This window comes from Polypterus senegalus, chromosome 7 (assembly GCF_016835505.1).
Source record: "Polypterus senegalus isolate Bchr_013 chromosome 7, ASM1683550v1, whole genome shotgun sequence".
Classification (NCBI taxonomy): domain Eukaryota; kingdom Metazoa; phylum Chordata; class Cladistia; order Polypteriformes; family Polypteridae; genus Polypterus; species Polypterus senegalus.
In genome coordinates this window covers 122,437,421-122,455,688 of record NC_053160.1, presented here as the reverse complement: position 1 = coordinate 122,455,688, position 18,268 = coordinate 122,437,421, and the positions used below count along the sequence as shown (strand labels likewise).

General features: G+C 37.5%; 1 protein-coding gene across 2 annotated transcripts in view; it reads right to left on the bottom strand.

Annotated features, from left to right (window-relative positions):
* LOC120532821 (ubiquitin-conjugating enzyme E2 D2) overlaps positions 1-18,059 on the bottom strand; it is a 76,411-nt gene extending 58,352 nt beyond the window's left edge. Inside the window, exon 1 of one of the 2 annotated variants that reach the window (XM_039759225.1) lies at positions 17,728-18,059. In XM_039759225.1, the coding sequence (XP_039615159.1) occupies positions 17,728-17,751 (24 nt within the window). In that variant the 5' untranslated portion in view covers positions 17,752-18,059. The remainder of the gene's footprint in view (positions 1-17,727) is intronic. The other variant, XM_039759226.1, reaches the window with a different exon arrangement.
* Between the last annotated feature and the right edge of the window lie 209 nt (positions 18,060-18,268).

Below are 18,268 nucleotides of genomic sequence, written 5' to 3'. Positions count from 1 at the left end.
ATGTCTCGCAACCATATAGCAAGACAGGAAGCACTAGGACTCTAAAGACTTGAAACTTCATCCTTTTGCAAAGATATCAGAAGCACCACACACCCCTTTCCAGCGACCTCATGTTAGTCAGTTGGGATGATGCCAGTCGCCCAAATGGAAGCAAAGATTGCTTGCAATGCCAGGAGGACAGCCTTACCACCAGCCTGGAGAGGTTCACCCCAGATACCACAGATCCCTGCATCCTTCAAGCCCCAGCGCTTGTTCACCCACTATGCAATCTCAGTGAGACTGGGTGGCTCACATCTGATTGGAGGATCAGCCTCAAGAATCATGAACTCAGAGAGATCAAACGTCCTAGCCGGAGGATCAGCTTTGAACAACTGCTCAAAGTAACCAGCCCAGTGGGTCACAACTGCAGTGTCATCCGCCCTGCCCTGACTGCAACTCTCCAGCTTTGATTCCTCTGTAAGCAGGACGTGGGTTACTAGACCACAGATATCCATATGTGAACAGAAGGAATGCTCTGATCGATCATCCACCTATCACTACAATAAACTCGACTGGTGTTCAGTAAATTTGACAATCACAAAACCCAATACCTAAACACATTGCCAAAATCAATATGTTAACAGAAGGAATGCTCTGCTCGCTCATCCACCTATCTAAATCAAGCAATCCTCACTATGATAAACTCGACTGGTGTCGAGTCAATGAACAGTCAATACAAATGCTTTTTTAAGACACATCTACTAAGTATACCTTCAGGGGTGAAGAAAAATGTTATCCACTATAATACAGTATACATTACATGAAATACGCTGGTTTGATTTTATGGAGCGGCATTTTATGGAGGAGCTTTTGTCTGAGAGTATGAAATTTTGTCTAATCATGGGTTGTGTTCAGCTATGTTGATTTTTCAAAAGACTGCTCCCGTCCTCTTATTTTTATGTAGACACTTTTCTGAGAATTACAAGCCCAAAGGGGATATAATGGGGTTAACAAATTCTTAAGGAGCAATGTTACTTTCTCTCACACCATCACTCTAACAAACATTTAAACCAGAAAACACCACTTTTAGCCGAGATCTGTGGTTGCAAACTCATACATGAAATTAACTTTCAGTATTACCAACATTTCATCCATTTGGAGAAAACATGGACACCTCACTAATGACACAAATGAAATTACTGAGCACTCTGTGTAATTACACTCTGAATTATTTTCCAAATACTCCAATCCACTCCCTGAAGAAAACCAATTTTTTTACCAAAGCTAGCTTTCCCCATGGTTTCCAAGGATGAAGCCTCCACTTCAGATGCACAAATTACTGTGACTGAGCTTAAGAAGCTGTGCCTCCAAGATTAATTTCTACTATTTGAGGTTATAGTTCTTTATACATACAGGCATTTTCTTGGCTATATTTAAATTTGCACAAAAAAAAAAAACACTAAACAAACACTCCAACACATTGACAGAAATTAAAAGACCAAGAGGCATTTACTACACTCTTATATAGCCACTGCGGTACATATGGGTTGGTTGGGTACACAAATTCCCAGTTCTTCTGAAATACATTATTGGCAAAGGTAATTTTTCAGTTTTGAACCTAGAAGGTAAAGTCCTCAATTAACAATAGCCTAAAAAAAACAGTATACAACAGAATAGCCGACTTACAACAAATTTCAGTAAAGTTTATTTACAAATTACTATAAATAGTTATCTATTAACTAGTGATGCACAGCCAGTACTTTCTGCGAGGGGAAAAAGAGCAAGATATGGTCCGTCTCTATAGCAAAAATACTCCAGGTCATTACAAAAATCTACTTAATGCACACATTCTGGGTAACTTAAGCATATCAATATACCATGTCATTACAGAACATGGCATTGGGTAGATTAACAAAAAACAAAATGAATAAATATTCTTTGTGCCACAATCAGACACACAGTATATTACTTTAAGTAAAACTAAAATAAAAGGTACATTGAAGCCAGTAACCCTGGTCTTAAGTTGGCTTCTTTAAAAGCACAAATGGTAGTTTCTCTTATCAAAAAGAATCATTTGTGTCTTTTCACCAGCAAGACTGCTTCTCTTCTCATTTATTATATTTGACAAAGCTGAAAAAAGGTGTTCAATGTCTATACTGGTACAAGGTGCCAATAGGCACTTGAGCTCTGCCTTGGCCAAGGTTGGGAAACAGGCTACATTGCTTTTCCAGTACTGGAGGGTGCAGTTATTCAGCTGAAGAATTAAAAAAACACAAAAAACACTTTTACCTATAATATAATAAATTATTAGTTTGACCATATATGTGATAAAGAAAAACAAGACAACTACCTATAACATCCACCACCATTAATAAAAACTTGACGTTGAAAGCTTAACATAATGATTTGGGTCATATAAAGGGTATTCTATAAATTTTGATGCAGATGTAATTTTAAGAGATGTAGCACAAGCTGTTCCATAATGAAACACTTTGTAACACAGGTGTGTCTTGAAATATTGAGAGACTGCAGTATATTTCAGGGTGATTGTTTTAAAGTAATGCTGACACTAAAGTTGGAGTAGATCTTGTCTTAAAATCATTTACAGTTTAGACACAGGAGACAACTTTCACAAGGTACAAAACTTGAAGATGTATTTTAGCTTGCAGGCGAACCTGTTCCTCCTTTTTGTCAAGTACCCACTAAATTAAATTCCTCCAATATTTTTCCACAGAGACTCGACGATCTATAGTAGAAAAACCCACAAGCTGTGTCGCTGTAATAACAGTGTTGCAGATAATCTTACAAACATAAATTGTAAAAACCGGACAAAAAGGTGAGGTGATGCCATTAACATGTTCCTTTTCTTCTCAGCTAATGTTTGCACCACACTCTTAAGTTATGCACGATCCCAGCAAGCCGCCGTGCCAACTGTGAGATTTCGGCAAATGCACGACGATACTGATTGGATATTAGAAACCTGCAGTGTATGGCTTGTGTTTTCTTTTTCTTTAAATTTAATCCGTAACAGTTTTTTTTTTATTATTATTTTTTATTCAGGATGTCTAGTCTTCCTAATTAATGATTATTGTTAAAAATTTTATGATTGTTATTTTAATTCGGCGGCAATTGGTTTTGCAGCCGCATATGAATTTTCTTTAAGAATTTCTTCATATATCTCCAGGAATGTAGAAGCAAAATCTCTCCGAGTGCAAATCTTTTTCTCTTGTGGTTCGCTGTTGATCTCTGCATCTCCTTCACCAGCTGACATCTTGACTAGCTGTTTCTCAAGTGCTTCTTGCATTTGTTTTTTTGGTATCTCGGCCACAGAATCAATCTTTGTACCGTGGAACAGGGACAGTAGAGATAGGATAGTGGCTCAGAGAATGTATCACTGAAGCATTATGAGACAGCCTCCAAAAATATGATTTTCGCTGTCTGAACTCCAGAATCTGTCTTGCCACACTTGCTAAGCAGACTTAAGCACTTCAACAGACAGAATCACGCCTGCAATTGTAGATGAATGTGCGCTTATGTCTTTAGTAAGTTGCTCTAATGGTTCAAGTAGAGTAATCACGTTTTCCACAAGTCCCCACTGATGCACCGTGAGAGAGGCCGGCAGCACCATACGCAGCACGAGAGGAAATATCTTCGTGGTTTTGCTGTATTGGGTAACCGCTAGTGATCCCAGTAGCATCCGATTTAACTTTCATTTTGGTAGCATTAGCAGCTAGAAATTCTGTGTATAATTCGTCATTGTGGTTGTTCAGATGGATAATTAAATTTGTGGTATTGAAAGATTTAATTCTGCAGCCACCTAGCATTCTCATTTTTTGCAGAAAGAGCAGGAAGCTCGTCCTTTTTTACTGAAAAATATGACCATATGGTTGACATGCTGCTTTACTAACGATATTTGCCCAATAAATAAACAATGCGCGCAGTGCTCCTGTCCTGTTGACAAGCCCGAATTATATCAGTCAGCCGTATTGGTTAAAATGTACACATCTGCCTGACTTCGAGGTCGTCATTTTTAATGAACATCGGCCAATAACATACAGTTCCCGATATATCGTGCATCTCTACTATTAACACAGAGAGAATTTAAGATTTAACAACTAATGTACTTCAAACTAATCCCATTGATTATTGCAGCAGCACTGGCTGCAAGGCAAAAAGAACACATGGTGAATGGTAAGCCAATCATATTAAGGGCTTAGCTGTACAGGGCAGAAAAGGGTGTGCTGTGTGCCATCCAGTAACAAACATATTACTAAAGTGTCTGGTTTGTTTTAATCCAGTGGGTTTTCCAAAGATATTTAGTAACAATGTGATCTGGTTGCACAGGAAACAACTTTCACCTAGGGACTCAGATTGGGGATGGGTGTTAAGCACTGACTAGGTCAGGAAGAGGCACCGACTTCCTGTAAAGTGATTCAGAAAATGCTCTCCTGCCTTCTTTTACTAGTGTTTAATAAGAGATACCATTGATTTCAACTACTTGGCCAAAAATGCTTAAATTGTTGCATACAAAGGTTTTCTTAATTGCTCGCTACTAAAAAGTAGGAAATTTGCAGCGCTCAAGTGCAAATCTGCCTTTAGTTGTGGTTTTAACCAGCTAATGATATAAACATCTCTTAATTATATTATCAAATATGACAAATCAGATTTTCGATAGCATGTTACAAAACCAGTTTAAACAGTATGTTTAAAATATTATGAATTATCTTTAAAGTCCCTAATTCAAACATTGTATCTCTACTGTTTAATACACTCACCTAAAGGATTATTAGGAACACCATACTAATACGGTGTTTGACCCCTTTTCGCCTTCAGAACTGCCTTAATTCTACATGGCATTGATTCAACAAGGTGCTGAAAGCATTCTTTAGAAATGTTGGCCCATATTGATAGGGTAGCATCTTGCAGTTGGAGATTTGTGGGATGCACATCCAGGGTTTGAAGCTTCCGTTCCACCACATCCCAAAGATGCTCTATTAGGTTGAGATCTGGTGACTGTGGGGGCCATTTTAGTACAGTTAACTCATTGTCACGTTCAAGAAACCAATTTGAAATGATTCGAGCTTTGTGACATTGTGCATTATCCTGCTGGAAGTAGCCGTCAGAGGATGGGTACATGGTGGTCATGAAGGGATGGACATGGTCAGAAACAATGCTCAGGTAGCCCGTGGCATTTAAACGATGCCCAATTGGCACTAAGGGGCCTAAAGTGTGCCAAGAAAACATCCCCCACACCATTACACCACCAGCCTGCACAGTGGTAACAAGGCATGATGGATCCATGTTCTCATTCTGTTTCCGCCAAATTATGACTCTACCATTTGAATGTCTCAACAGAAATCGAGACTCATCAGACCAGGCAACATTTTTCCAATCTTCAACTGTCCAATTTTGGTGAGCTTGTGCAAATTGTAGCCTCTTTTTCCTATTTGTAGTGGAGATGAGTGGTACCTGGTGGGGTCTTCTGCTGTTGTAGCCTATCCGCCTCAAGTTTGTGCGTGTTGTGGTTTCACAAATGCTTTGCTGCATACCTCGGTTGTAACGAGTGGTTATTTCAGTCAAAGTTGCTCTTCTATCAGCTTGAATCAGTCTGCCCATTCTCCTCTGACCTCTAGCATCAACAAGGCATTTTCGCCCACAGGACTGCCGCACACTGGATGTTTTTCCTTTTTCACACCATTCTTTGTAAACCCTAGAAATGGTTGTGCGTGAAAATCCCAGTAACTGAGCAGATTGTGAAATACTCAGACCGGCCCATCTGGCACCAACAACCATGGCACGCTCAAAATTGCTTAAATCACCTTTATTTCCCATTCTGACATTCAGTTTGGAGTTCAGGAGATTGTCTTGACCTGGACCACACCCCTAAATGCATTGAAGCAACTGCCATGTGATTGGTTGATTAGATAATTACATTAATGAGAAATTGAACAGGTGTTCCTAATAATCCTTTAGGTGAGTGTATGTATGTTTAGTAAGCAGTATTTTTCAGTTACTAGAGAGAAAACATCAAAAATAAGTTTGGAATGTATACAACATAGTCCATGATAATCTCTTTTATAAACCATACCTCCTCCCATTGGCTGTTACACTTGGAGAGCCCCATTTCCATCACACATTAATGTTCAAGTCTTGCATTGTATTTTTTATATTTATGAATGCCAATACAGTACTAGTTTACTTTAATTGATAGTTGGGTAATGTCTTGATGGGCATACCAGTATTGTAAAGCTGCCATTACCAGTGTGATGTAGTGGTTAAGCCTTTGGGCTTCAAACCCTAAAACAGTGGGTTTAAATCCTGCTACTAACATTGTGTAACCATTAACAAGTCATTTTCCCTACCTGTGCTCCAAATGGAAAACCAAAATATAACCAATTGTATCTAAGTAGCTAAAAAAAAAAAAGTTGAACGGGACTTCTGTTTTTGTAATATTTCACTGATATAGGTATCGATTACTAAAATTCTGGTATTGTGACATCCCTATAGTCAAGCAACCGCTGGAAGTTATGAAACCCTTCCACATCAGTCCTCCTCATTTGGCACCCTTTGATAATGTGCATGATGAGAACTTCCAAATGCAGTAAGTGACTACAAAGTTAAGTGGTACATCGGTATACATCTACTTTGGAACAAGTCCAACTTGGTATACGTCCTGTTTGGACACCAAAAATTTTGCTTGGTATACGACCTTTGTTTGGAATACGACTCGCGTACTAACCTTGTTTACCTCTCTCGAGACAAAGCCACGACTGCCCACGAGCGTTAGTGCGCCAGTTGCTAGCATTCAGTGAACAACCCGCGCTATAACTCTCTGTGAACTTTCACGTGTGTGATACGTGTGTGTCCACAGCTCCTGTCAAAGTCCAGCTTTAAAATAAACAATCACTGCGCTCGCAGCTTGGTGAGGGGGCGTGGAGGTTATGTGGCTGAGGGTTGTCAGGGCGATTAGCGATGTGGGCGTTTCTCACCAAAGTGCACTTGTGAGGGACCCTCCGCATTCATGATTGTTCCTGGGGCTGCTTATCTTGATAAACAGAAGTGTGAGTCAGCTAGAAGGGGAGTAAAAAGAAAAAAAAAAAAAAAAGACGGGAGGTTGAGTGAGTGAGAGAGAGAGGGCTGCTTATCTTGATAAACAGAAGCGCGAGTTGGCTTGAAGGGGAGTAAAAAGACAGAACGGACAAGAGAGAGAGAGAGCGCGCGAGCGAGCGCACGCACGCATGGATAAAATGGCTGAAGCAGGCAGAGCGAAGGTCAGCTGCAAGTAGGGCGGGCGACTCCCCAGTTGGGAAGCAGGCACCAGGCTTTTTTTTTGTTTTGTTTTTTTTTTTTAAAGAATGCTTCCTGCTTTTAACTTCGTTGTTTTAAGAAGACTTTTTCTATTGTTTTTAACCTCCACGTTTCACTTCTGATTTTATGGATTATTTATTGGAACTTTGGAGACTGCACTTTAATTTGAACACCTTGTTTTGTTAATTGTTTTAATAAAAGCACTTTGCACTTTTTCACCATCCTCTTGCTTTGTTGTTACCGATGAGGTTAGCAGCGAGGCACATTACCGACGGTGTAGGATTCAAGGGCTCCCCGGCAGCAAATGGGAGCAAACAGCAAACCTGCATCGTCACAACGTGACTGTTTTTTTCATGTAAATTTGAATTGATTGTTGAAAAGTATGAAGGTGGCATGCGTATCCGGGACATGGCTGTTGCATACCGCTTGCCAAGAAGGACGGTATCTACGAATGTGAAAAACAAAGATGTTATTAAAAAGTGAAGTAAAATTTTCATTTATTTCATCTAATTGCTTTTGTATTTATGTATTTTAGTATTAAGCAGTGTTTAAATTATTTTATATACCCCATCAATGTATAATATGCCAATAGCAATAGGATTTTTTTTTCCATGGGAACGGATTAATCATTTTCCCATTATTTCTTGTGGGAAAAATTTGTTTGGTATACGTCCTGTTTGGTATAAGTCAAAGGGTCTGGAACGGATTAAGGACGTATACCGAGGTTCCACTGTACTTTGTGTTAAGTCCTTTAAATTTCTTTTATAGAGTAATGTAAATCTATATTTAATGTGACTATACTCAAAACCTCAGCATTTGTCTTAATAAAAGGCATTAGTGTTGCGTTTTAGGTAGCGATTTCACTACATTAAACTAATTGTTTCATGTTTGTTTTAGTGAATGGTGCTTCTTACTTACAGTTCATTGCTGTTCATACACATCCCATATTTGGGAACAGTTGATCACTTTTCCTTGTTAACTGTCCAAAAGGGGATGAGCACATGTGTGCAAATCAAAAACTGGTATACACCTCATTGCATAACTAGGTAATCACCTAGTTTAATAACATTTACCCCAGGAACCATTTTTTTTTTTTTTTTTAAATTCTACCAACTTATTTCAGCTTATTAAGTGAAAGTAAAAAAAAAAAAACAGCAGAATCCACAACTCAGTTGCGAAGTATCCACTTTTTCTGTGTTGTTGCTGTCTGACAAGGGTCAAGCAAGAACAGAAAGACAAAGGAATCCTAATTCCAAACAAGAGAACGCACACTGCACATATGAAACAACCTGCCTATATTTAAGCAACAACATTTGCATACAAAATACGCAGTAACTAACAGAATTCCAGTGCTCGGCATAATAAGGCTGAACACACTGAAAATTAAAATAAAATTTGAGCTACTATGATTTGACATTAACCTCAGAACTGTGTAAATGTTTAAATATTTCTGACTCTTTAAACTGTGTACCAATTATTTTGGAGTTTTAGCATGGAATCCCACACTAAAGTATCGCTTTGAACCCTGCAAACCCAAACTACCACCTCCTACTCTTGAATTTGCTTTAAATTTTGCTCTGTACTGTTAATATTGTACTTGAAGATTCATGAAAACTACCCAAAATCATTTTTACAGAATTTTTCCTTAGTTGCTCAGAACAAAACATTTACTATGAATAGGAAACAGTTGAGAGATAATTACAATACAACAATCAGTATATTCACTCATTTCATTTATGAAACATGTATAGTTTCGAAGTACCTTAGTTTACATAAAAAGAAGACTGTCTAACCTCCAGCAGCAAAAACTAGTTTATATGATGTGTCACAATTACTGACAAATGGCAAATGATTCTGTAACAGTTTATGTTCATTACAGACTGCACTTTGATCACTTAATTTTGTGCGCAGAGAATATCAATTTGTGAAAGGCATCTTTTAAAAACAAAAGTCATAAGAATTTGCCATTTTACAAATACTAAGAGGAAAAAAGCAGTATAAATATAAAAAAGACACAAAGTGTACATAGAGTACCTTTAACCCATGTGGAAATTTAATTTTTTTTTTTTTTTTTTAATATTAAAACCTACAAATTCAAAAACTATCCTAGCTGGATCTACTTCTACCAATATTTAAAATGTGTTAGGATGGTGTATGCTATATAAAGGTTAAATTTAAATGACTGGTTGCTCTCACTTCCATTTATTAAATATAAGGGAGGCATATCTATAAAAATTACTTGCAATGAGCAAACCAGCTGCTTCATAGAGGTGGGAAATAAAGCCAAAAAATTATACCACTATTTAATAAAGACTATCAAGGTTACAGTATATATCACAGTATAATCAAACTGCATATACTGTTCAGACTGAATCCAGCTTAGGTGATTCTGCTGGCTCCATTTCATAGACTAACTGTGGCTGATGTTTCTTTTAATAAGGACCACTTTAAAGCAATAATTCTATTTTTACAGAACATTTTCCATGCTCAAAATGCTTCAAGGAATTTCAAAATGAAAAAGCACAAAAATAAGATCAAATATACAACGTTGAATACAAAATTCTCAGCATAAAACACTAAACAAAGATAAATAGAAGACTTGGGAGCACCCCTAGTGACATACCTATCAGATTTTTGTAGGGTCAATACCAATCACCTATGTCATGTTACTGAGTCAGCTTGAAATTTAATGTGGAAAGGGCATGGAGAGTCATCAATGTGAAAACAGAGCAAACTGCTTGAGCAAGTTCCTTAACCAAAACATAGCAAACTGCTTGAGCAAGTTCCTGAACCAGAATATTGCACCAGGTGCACTGTACAATGGCTGACCCTGCATTCTGACTCCCGACCCATGAGATTAATCCTGTCAATTTTACAATAATCCTTTAAGAAATTTTTTAAGTTAAAAAAAAAAAAAAACCCTTTGTTAAACTCCTTTCAAAATATCTTAAGACTTTTGTTATTGCTTAGCCTGTGTACTAGTTCAGAATTAAAATATTAACTGGATCTGCAATATAACTGGCAGACCTCATTACACTTCCCAACGCACCTTTCAAATATAACACATGTCCTTTTATTGCGTTTCACATTTTAGAGATTACACAAATGGACATTAGTTTGCCTTCAAAAACCAAACAAATCACAATTTTATGATTTGCATATCCATATTTAGCAATGACGTATGTTTTGCCCATCTTGCTAACTGCAGTTATTGGTGCTTTGAATTTTAAATTTTGGTATTAACAAATGCAAAAATTGAATTCATCTCCAGTACAGGCAAGCCAAATAGACACTGTCAGAAACTTGTCTTGAGTTTTACTTGCTATACCTGTTTGCACTACTAGTTTGCTATATGCAAATGTAAGACACTTGCTCCACAACCGAATTGTATAAATTGCTTAGAAAATGAATGGATGCTTAAATGCACATGCGTGGACATGATCACCACAATTAAAGAATGAATGTGAAGTCTCCGTTAACTTTCTAGGGTCTGTGTAGGACACAGTATTAAAAAATTATTCATCATGACATTTTGTTTTCTGTTACATCTTTGTGACACTACAAGTTGAGCAATTAAAATTTACTCATTGCGCTCACCAACCATACTTTAATGACTTATGGATTAACTCTGTAATGGGCTAAAAGTGTTAAGGGGACAAAAAAAAATAAATAAATAAAATACACAACAATAAGCCAAATTCCTGAAGTCACACACTGAAATTATCCTGCCTTGAAGAAAATGTATTTCTAGACATTACTTAAGGTTTTCTTCTGACGTGGAGATGCGGTGCTGCATGACCACCATGGTGAGGTATTTTTATGTGTAGTATTCATTTACGATTTTCACACAAAGTACTTTACCTAATGTAATATTGGTCTACCTGCATACATGCACAAATACTGTACAGACTATCATTCAGTACCACGGATACTGGAAAAAAAAAAAGCTTGAACCATTACGATTTTGGAACACTGTAGTACCAAAGACTAGAATCAAAAGTATTGGTTCTTTTGACATCCCTGTAAGAAACACAAATGAATTAGAATGGAAGATAATAAACCAGAATAAGTTACAAAAATAAAAATACTACAAGAAAACCCTGACCAATAGATGTGACACAAATGCAAATCCTGAGCCCCTGGTAAAAGAGGTAAACTGAAAGGGTCACAACATCAGGGTAAGTTAGATCAATTCATTCTTTTATAAAGCTATGTAATATTCAAAAAATCTTAATGGTTCAAAATAATAACTGAAGAAGAACATATTACATTAGCCATAAAAAATTGAAAATGTACTGTAGGTACTAGAGAGTTTAAAGAAGAAATTTACAAATAAATATTCTTCCCAATGCCTGTGGTTCGGTATTCAATAAAAATAAGCCTAAGCAGAGTTTACTATTGCCTTTCAAAATATCTTGAAGAACCCAATACAAAACTACATGAAGGCGAACCAAAGAAAAAGTACATGTCCATTGATTGAACACTGCCTGTGCAAAAGCTATTAAACCAAGCGCAATAATCCAGCCTACTAAAGAAAGCTTTCACACTACTGACAGTCAAAATCCTCTCTCTACAGAAATTGATGTTGCTGGACAATTTTTTAAAAAGATACTTCAATAATAAAATACTACCTGTATGGAATGTTTTCCACTCCACTGTTGCCTACTGATGACTTGCTTTGTTTTCTGTTTAAAAAAAAAAAATGGTTCTTTGCCACCACTTGGTGCCTTAAGCAAGTGCTCATTTTCCTTGAAGGTTAATTCAGGAATAAGCTATTTTCATCATCACTATCTGAAGTAGAAAAAAAACTACTGTACTGTTATATCAACTTCTTTAGTGATTATGTGGGTGGGGTAAAAGGTCTCCCTTCAAAGTCTGAAGATGCAATTTTACGTAAACTTTTTTTTAGGTATAGTAGGGGTGTAATGCAGATGGGGTTGGAGTTGTGCACTGCGAGATGTGATAGTATACTTACATTTGCTACTTGTGCTAAACGGGCCATCCTAATTATTGGACACCAGTAACGGTGCAGTGAATACGCTTGACTTGAGCATTCCTAGTTTTCATACTCTCCCTGTACATTTAGCATTCGTTTGCTCAGAGGCTGATGCGCTTTCCGCTTCCTGCACAGCTCTTCTTTTCTCCACCCTAGCGGCCCACTTCTCTTCTTTTGTCAGTATCTATTCACATTAAAACTGATTAAGTCAGTATTTGTGTTGCAATTACTTAAGATGCTTTCCTTAATTTTTCACTTAAGCAAGCTCTTAAGTCTTCAATCTGCCTCAAAAATGATTTAAGACATGAAGAGGTAGGGGAAGTGACAGAAAAGGTGGTACAGAATGAGAACAGCGCGGCCGCCCCGCTTCTGAAAGTTGATTCTACAATAAAATAAAATAAAAAGAGGAATAACCTTGAAGGTCAATCATCACTCCCAAAAGGGGATAGTAGACGTCACATAGTATACATATACCAAATTTCAGGTCATTAGATCAAACGGTTTGCGAGCTGCAGGCGATTTAAAATCCTGGACAGTCAAACGGACAGCCACAGTAGCGTATTATATAAGATACGATGCATTAACTGCAGTTGCAAATGTTTGATATACACAACAAGGCTTGTTGGCTTTTTGAGACCAATCATGCATACTGGTTTCAACCATAAACAGTAGAAAACAAAGACAGCTGAAGAACCAAGACGTTTTTGTAACCACTAGCATTTTGAACAGGGAGCAACATTCAATTAAGCATTATTTCAAAAAGTCACTGAATGTAATATATACTAAACAGGATGCAACCTGACATTTTAGTAGGTTTCATATATCCAGCTTCCAGGATTGTAACAATTGAAGAGCTTGGTTGGAGTGAACTGTCTTGTTCCTTCGGAACTACATGTGTAGCTAGTGAAATGTTGGGAAACTTGATGCTGCATGCGTGCATTGGGCCGTTTCCCCACCCTTATCAAACTTCATATCGCTGAAAGTTGGATAACTATCGAAGGAGGACTGAAAGCAAGTTGCAGATTGCGTCTGTTACTTTGTTTTCAGGCAATCAATACACAGTTGCAGTTTTCCTAAGGGGACGACTTCCACCTAATATAGGATACAATCTAATAAGAAATAGGTAAATGATAGATTTGTGTTTTTGAAGGGACTTAATTTGTGCTTTTTTCCCCAGTTGCCCTTTACTATTACTGTAGGCTACAAAATAAATTTTAAAAAATTGCTAAACTGGAAGAATCCTAACTACCCCCTTTTAAGTCAGTGGGTAACTGATGTTATATATTTGAAACTGGAAAAAATCAAATTCTCACTTGGAGATGTACAGAAATTTTTCAAAACCTAGCAGGATGTAATCAATAACATTTTAGAATAAGCTTTTAAAGCACTGAAGAAGCAGACTCTCTCCCCATTTCTTTTAATTCTCCATTTATCTATATTCACTTATTCAATTATCTACTTACTTATTTTTTTACTAGGTTTAATTTTTATTCTGCTGACCATGCTCTTTCTCAGGGGTGGGGTGGATTTGTTTTCAATCCTATTCTTGTAAAATTGATCTCTCTGTATGGAATGTTATGTGATTTCAATAAAATTAAAAAAAAAATTAGAATGATGGGCTAGAGATAGCTCAAGTTAATGCTCTTCCTAATTGACGATTGTGTGCTCGTACATTGCTATTTTAAGACACTAAATAATGGATCTGTGTTACTTGGGGGAATGGCGGGGATTTAAACAAAATGATGCCTTGAGAGTGGTTAATAAGAAACACAACACAAGCTTTATCACTATTGGAAGGCAAGAATATTCTAGTTGATCGTGCAGCTTGCCCACTTGTGTAGCATCAACCTCACTTAAATTTAGATCCAAGATATCTTACTACATCATAGGTCATGAAAGTTTGATAAAGCTTAAAAGAATTTGTACTCCAAACTAGGAGTGTGTACTGATAACCCTTCACCATAAAACGAACAGCTAAAGCTTCAACACAATTTAGATGGAATTTCAGTATTCATTTCATAAAACTAATTGTAAAGTAATAATGAAGCAAATACTACTAGGTTTAAAATAAATAAATAAAACAGCAAATGAAAAACATTTCCAAATACTAGCACAGGAGTGAAACACTCAGTACCACTAAACATGATCTCCTTCGGTAGCACGTCTGCCACCTTACAGTGGATCTGCGAGTACACATGTTGGAACCAGGGTACACACACTAGTGATCAAATCAGGTGAGTCAACAAGGAAGAATATGCTTCACAAGGTAGCTAGCACTACTGTGGCCTTAAGTGGTGGTCCCATTACTGTGTATGACATAACAAGCTTGCATGATAAACAATATTTCAAAGTCTAGTGTGGACTCAAACAAGGAGTGGTATAGTAAGGCACAAAATCAAACATGAAGAGCAGTAATTGAGAAAAGGATTAAAGTTCAAGAAAGCAAAATTCTACTAGACAGTTACAATAACCAGATTGAAACTCAAGAGTAGGATCCTAAAAACAGTCTGAAGAAAAATGTCTTCGTGGTGACAGTTTGTGGGATATTGCTAATAATAAAAAAAGCTCATATCTAATGTAAATGAAGACTGATTAAATCTTTTTAAAAGTATGAAAATTAACAAAATAGTACCATTTTACTGGAAAGGAAAACATTACACTGCTTAAACTACTTGGAATGTACATCAAACTAGGGGCATCTGCTGAGCAACAAGAATCAAGCTTGCAAAGAAAACTGATGACATTTCCCAAGAAGCAGCAGATGCTGAAAAAAACAAGTTTCTGTATAGTACTTAGAAATATCCCCCTTATAACCAGATAATGATCTTAAAAATCAAAAAGGTAAGGAGGTGAGAAAGAGCAAGTAATTTTATGATCAACCCAGTAAAACTCCAGATCTAAACCAGACTTAAGAAAAGAACTACTTTAAGAATTTATACCGACTAGCTTTACAGAGTTAACTAAAATGAGCATGGCTTTGTATACAAGAGATTTCCATCAAATACTATGTCATGAGGTATTTAAATTTACAGGAAACCGATTTAAGTACTGAGCAACATGTTATGCACAACTGTGAAAAACATACTTTAACACGTTAATTTGGTTTCTACTCTGCAGAATGTTATAATAACAAAAGGTGTAGAGATTATTTTTTCCTCAAGGCACTGTTAAGTTTACCAAGTACAGTACAAGTACAATTTAGTAGGATGGTTACATTTTCAAGTTTAGAATTCTTAACTTTAAACATGTACAACAACCCTTTAATATACAAAATGTTGCTTAGAAATCTTAAACTTACAGATCTTGCTTAATGCAAAGGATATAATGTCAGCTTCTGAAGAATCATACCCACTGGTAAAAGTCAACAAAATAAATCAAGGGCAGTGTTGGACTGAATGCCCAACTACCCCTGTTATGAAAGAAGTTTTGCCGCAAAGAAGAGAGAGGTTTTGAGCCAGCACACATAATGAAAGTGACAAATATAGGTAACTACACTCAGTAGTCCTGGAGGCCAAAGTGGCAATAGGTCTGGGATCCAAACTTTTTAATTAGGAGCCAATCATTACCTCTTAATTACTACTACTGAAGTAATAAGTGCACAAACAATATTTAGCGCCTAGGCTAACTTGAGATTCCCAACCCTGACTTGCTTGCATGTTTCAGGCTTTATTTGCTGCATTTACGTTTTTTTACTCCTTAGTTTCTTAACAAGCTACATACCTATCAATACAATGCAAACACCATATGAATAGGAAGCTAACTTGATCCCTTTTACACAACCGTCTTCATCAAATAAACATTTTAGTAAATGAGAAATAGAAGAGGAAAAAAAGAGAACAGGAAATTACAAACTTGATCTGGGTCTCAAATCATTTCAATAATGTCCACTGAAAAGAAAAATCTACAATGTAATAATGACCTGAAGAAATAGCAGAATGGAAACACTACCTAGCCTTTACAATTAAATAATGGCCGATACCAGGAAGTACTGCCTTCTAATTTAGTCCGTCAGGTTAGAACAAAAACCTGCAGCTACTGGTACTATCCAGGACCTAACTTGGTACTAACAGGACCTCAGATCGCTTATCTTTCATACACATCTGCTGCAAGTCGCATTCTCAAAGACTCAACTGAATGCGTTTTAGAAAATGTGACCATCGGTAGGATATTACAAGGGTGATCAGTGCCAACCATTCAATGCAAACTGCTAGTCAACTGCTCAGTCAGTGTAACTTGTTAGTTATGCTTCATTCACTAGTCACAAAACATGAGGAATTCCATGCCCACAATACTCCTGCAGCAACCATACAGGTGGTAAAATGCACATGGTGAGATTTTCGATGAAAAACAATCTTTCTTACGTTATAAACCTTACTACATTGTTCTACCAAGATATACCAAAAATAGAGATGAAATAATCTATACGACTACATGGCATCATTAAGTACTACAGACGTCTCCAGGGAAGGGTCTTAAATTGACCAATGTCTATCAACATTATTTTTTGAAAATTTGTCAAATACAGTACATCCAGATGGTTTCGGACGACATACGAAACTATTGCTTCTTATATTACAACAGCATCAAGCTGAGCATATTGCTGATTAAACACTCTTGTCTCATATCAACTAAAATCCCTTATGTTAAAATCTGCACGGGCTGATAATAACGGACAGATGCTTTGGACTTGTCTATTGCGGCCCTACGCGTGGAAGCGGTGATGAAAATGAACACACTTTGTGACATGCTGCCCATGTTGCCCTGAATGGAACATGTCCGCATCTTAATCTTGTGAGCCCCCCGTCCCCACTTCAAGCACAGCTGTCTTCTTGCCTAAACAAAACAAGAACCGTCAGTGTGGAATACACAAGAACAGCGAACATATAGACAGATGAAGGTGAAAAAAATACTTTTGTTTTCAATATACAAGGCCCGAGATTCAAACCGCCATTGACGCCGCCATCTTATAATGCGGGGTGACAAAAATGGGGAAACAAGCATTACAGTGAACAGATGTCTAAATGTATCGGCAAGAGTAATAAATCTACACAGAAAACAGATGAACGCATTACCTCAATATGGAATCGTCCGTAAAAAATCGCCTTACGGCCGTGTCATCAGATTACTACCATAACACACCAGAAATTACGCAAACTGTGATTACGTAACATCAACAATTGCTACTATGGGGAAGTGATAAAACCTGCCTGGACCTCTTTTTTTAACTATCCTAGGCGTACGTACAATGGTAAACACCAAAGAATCCCAGGATACCCAGACACCGAGACAGCGGAGCACAGGCAGGAAGGCACCTAGGCAAACCCCCTGCTGCCTTCACACGCAGGCCCACGCACTAAACCAATGTAGTACTGTGAATTCCACCAGCTCCAGCCCCCGCCCTCACCCGATCTGTCGCTATGGGTGTCCGAATATTATGATATTACCTTGTGAATTCGCTTCAGAGCCATTGATGATGAAGACAACGACGAGAAAGAGTTCTCAGGTCTCAAATGAAAATGTGTCAGTTAAAAGGAAACAAAAACACGCTTGGCTCTCGCGCACTCTGTGGTCTCCTAAAGTCACCCAGTTGATCGTGGTCTTCCGGCTGATAACCAGCAAATACGTATTTCGTTTTGTTCTCCAAACTCTCGTCTTTGGGGTTCCGCTCCTGTTACCGGCTACTCTTCCTCTCTCAACCCAACTACCCGCTTCCTCTCCGGCGTTCTAATCTTCTCTGTAACTATACCACAAGATGGCCGTCTAAGCCGGAACTATACACACCCTGCCGCGGACTTGACTCATATTACTCCGCCCTCACACAGAGCTACTTTGCGATCAATCCGCACCTAGGCCGAATGTTCGTTTTCCGTGTCAGGTGGCGGTTCCAGTTGAACAAACTTTTATTATTAAGTTGAAAGCATAATATGAAAAGCTGTAGGGAGGAATTGTGTCAATTATCTTTTTCCACTGAACGATACATTCAGT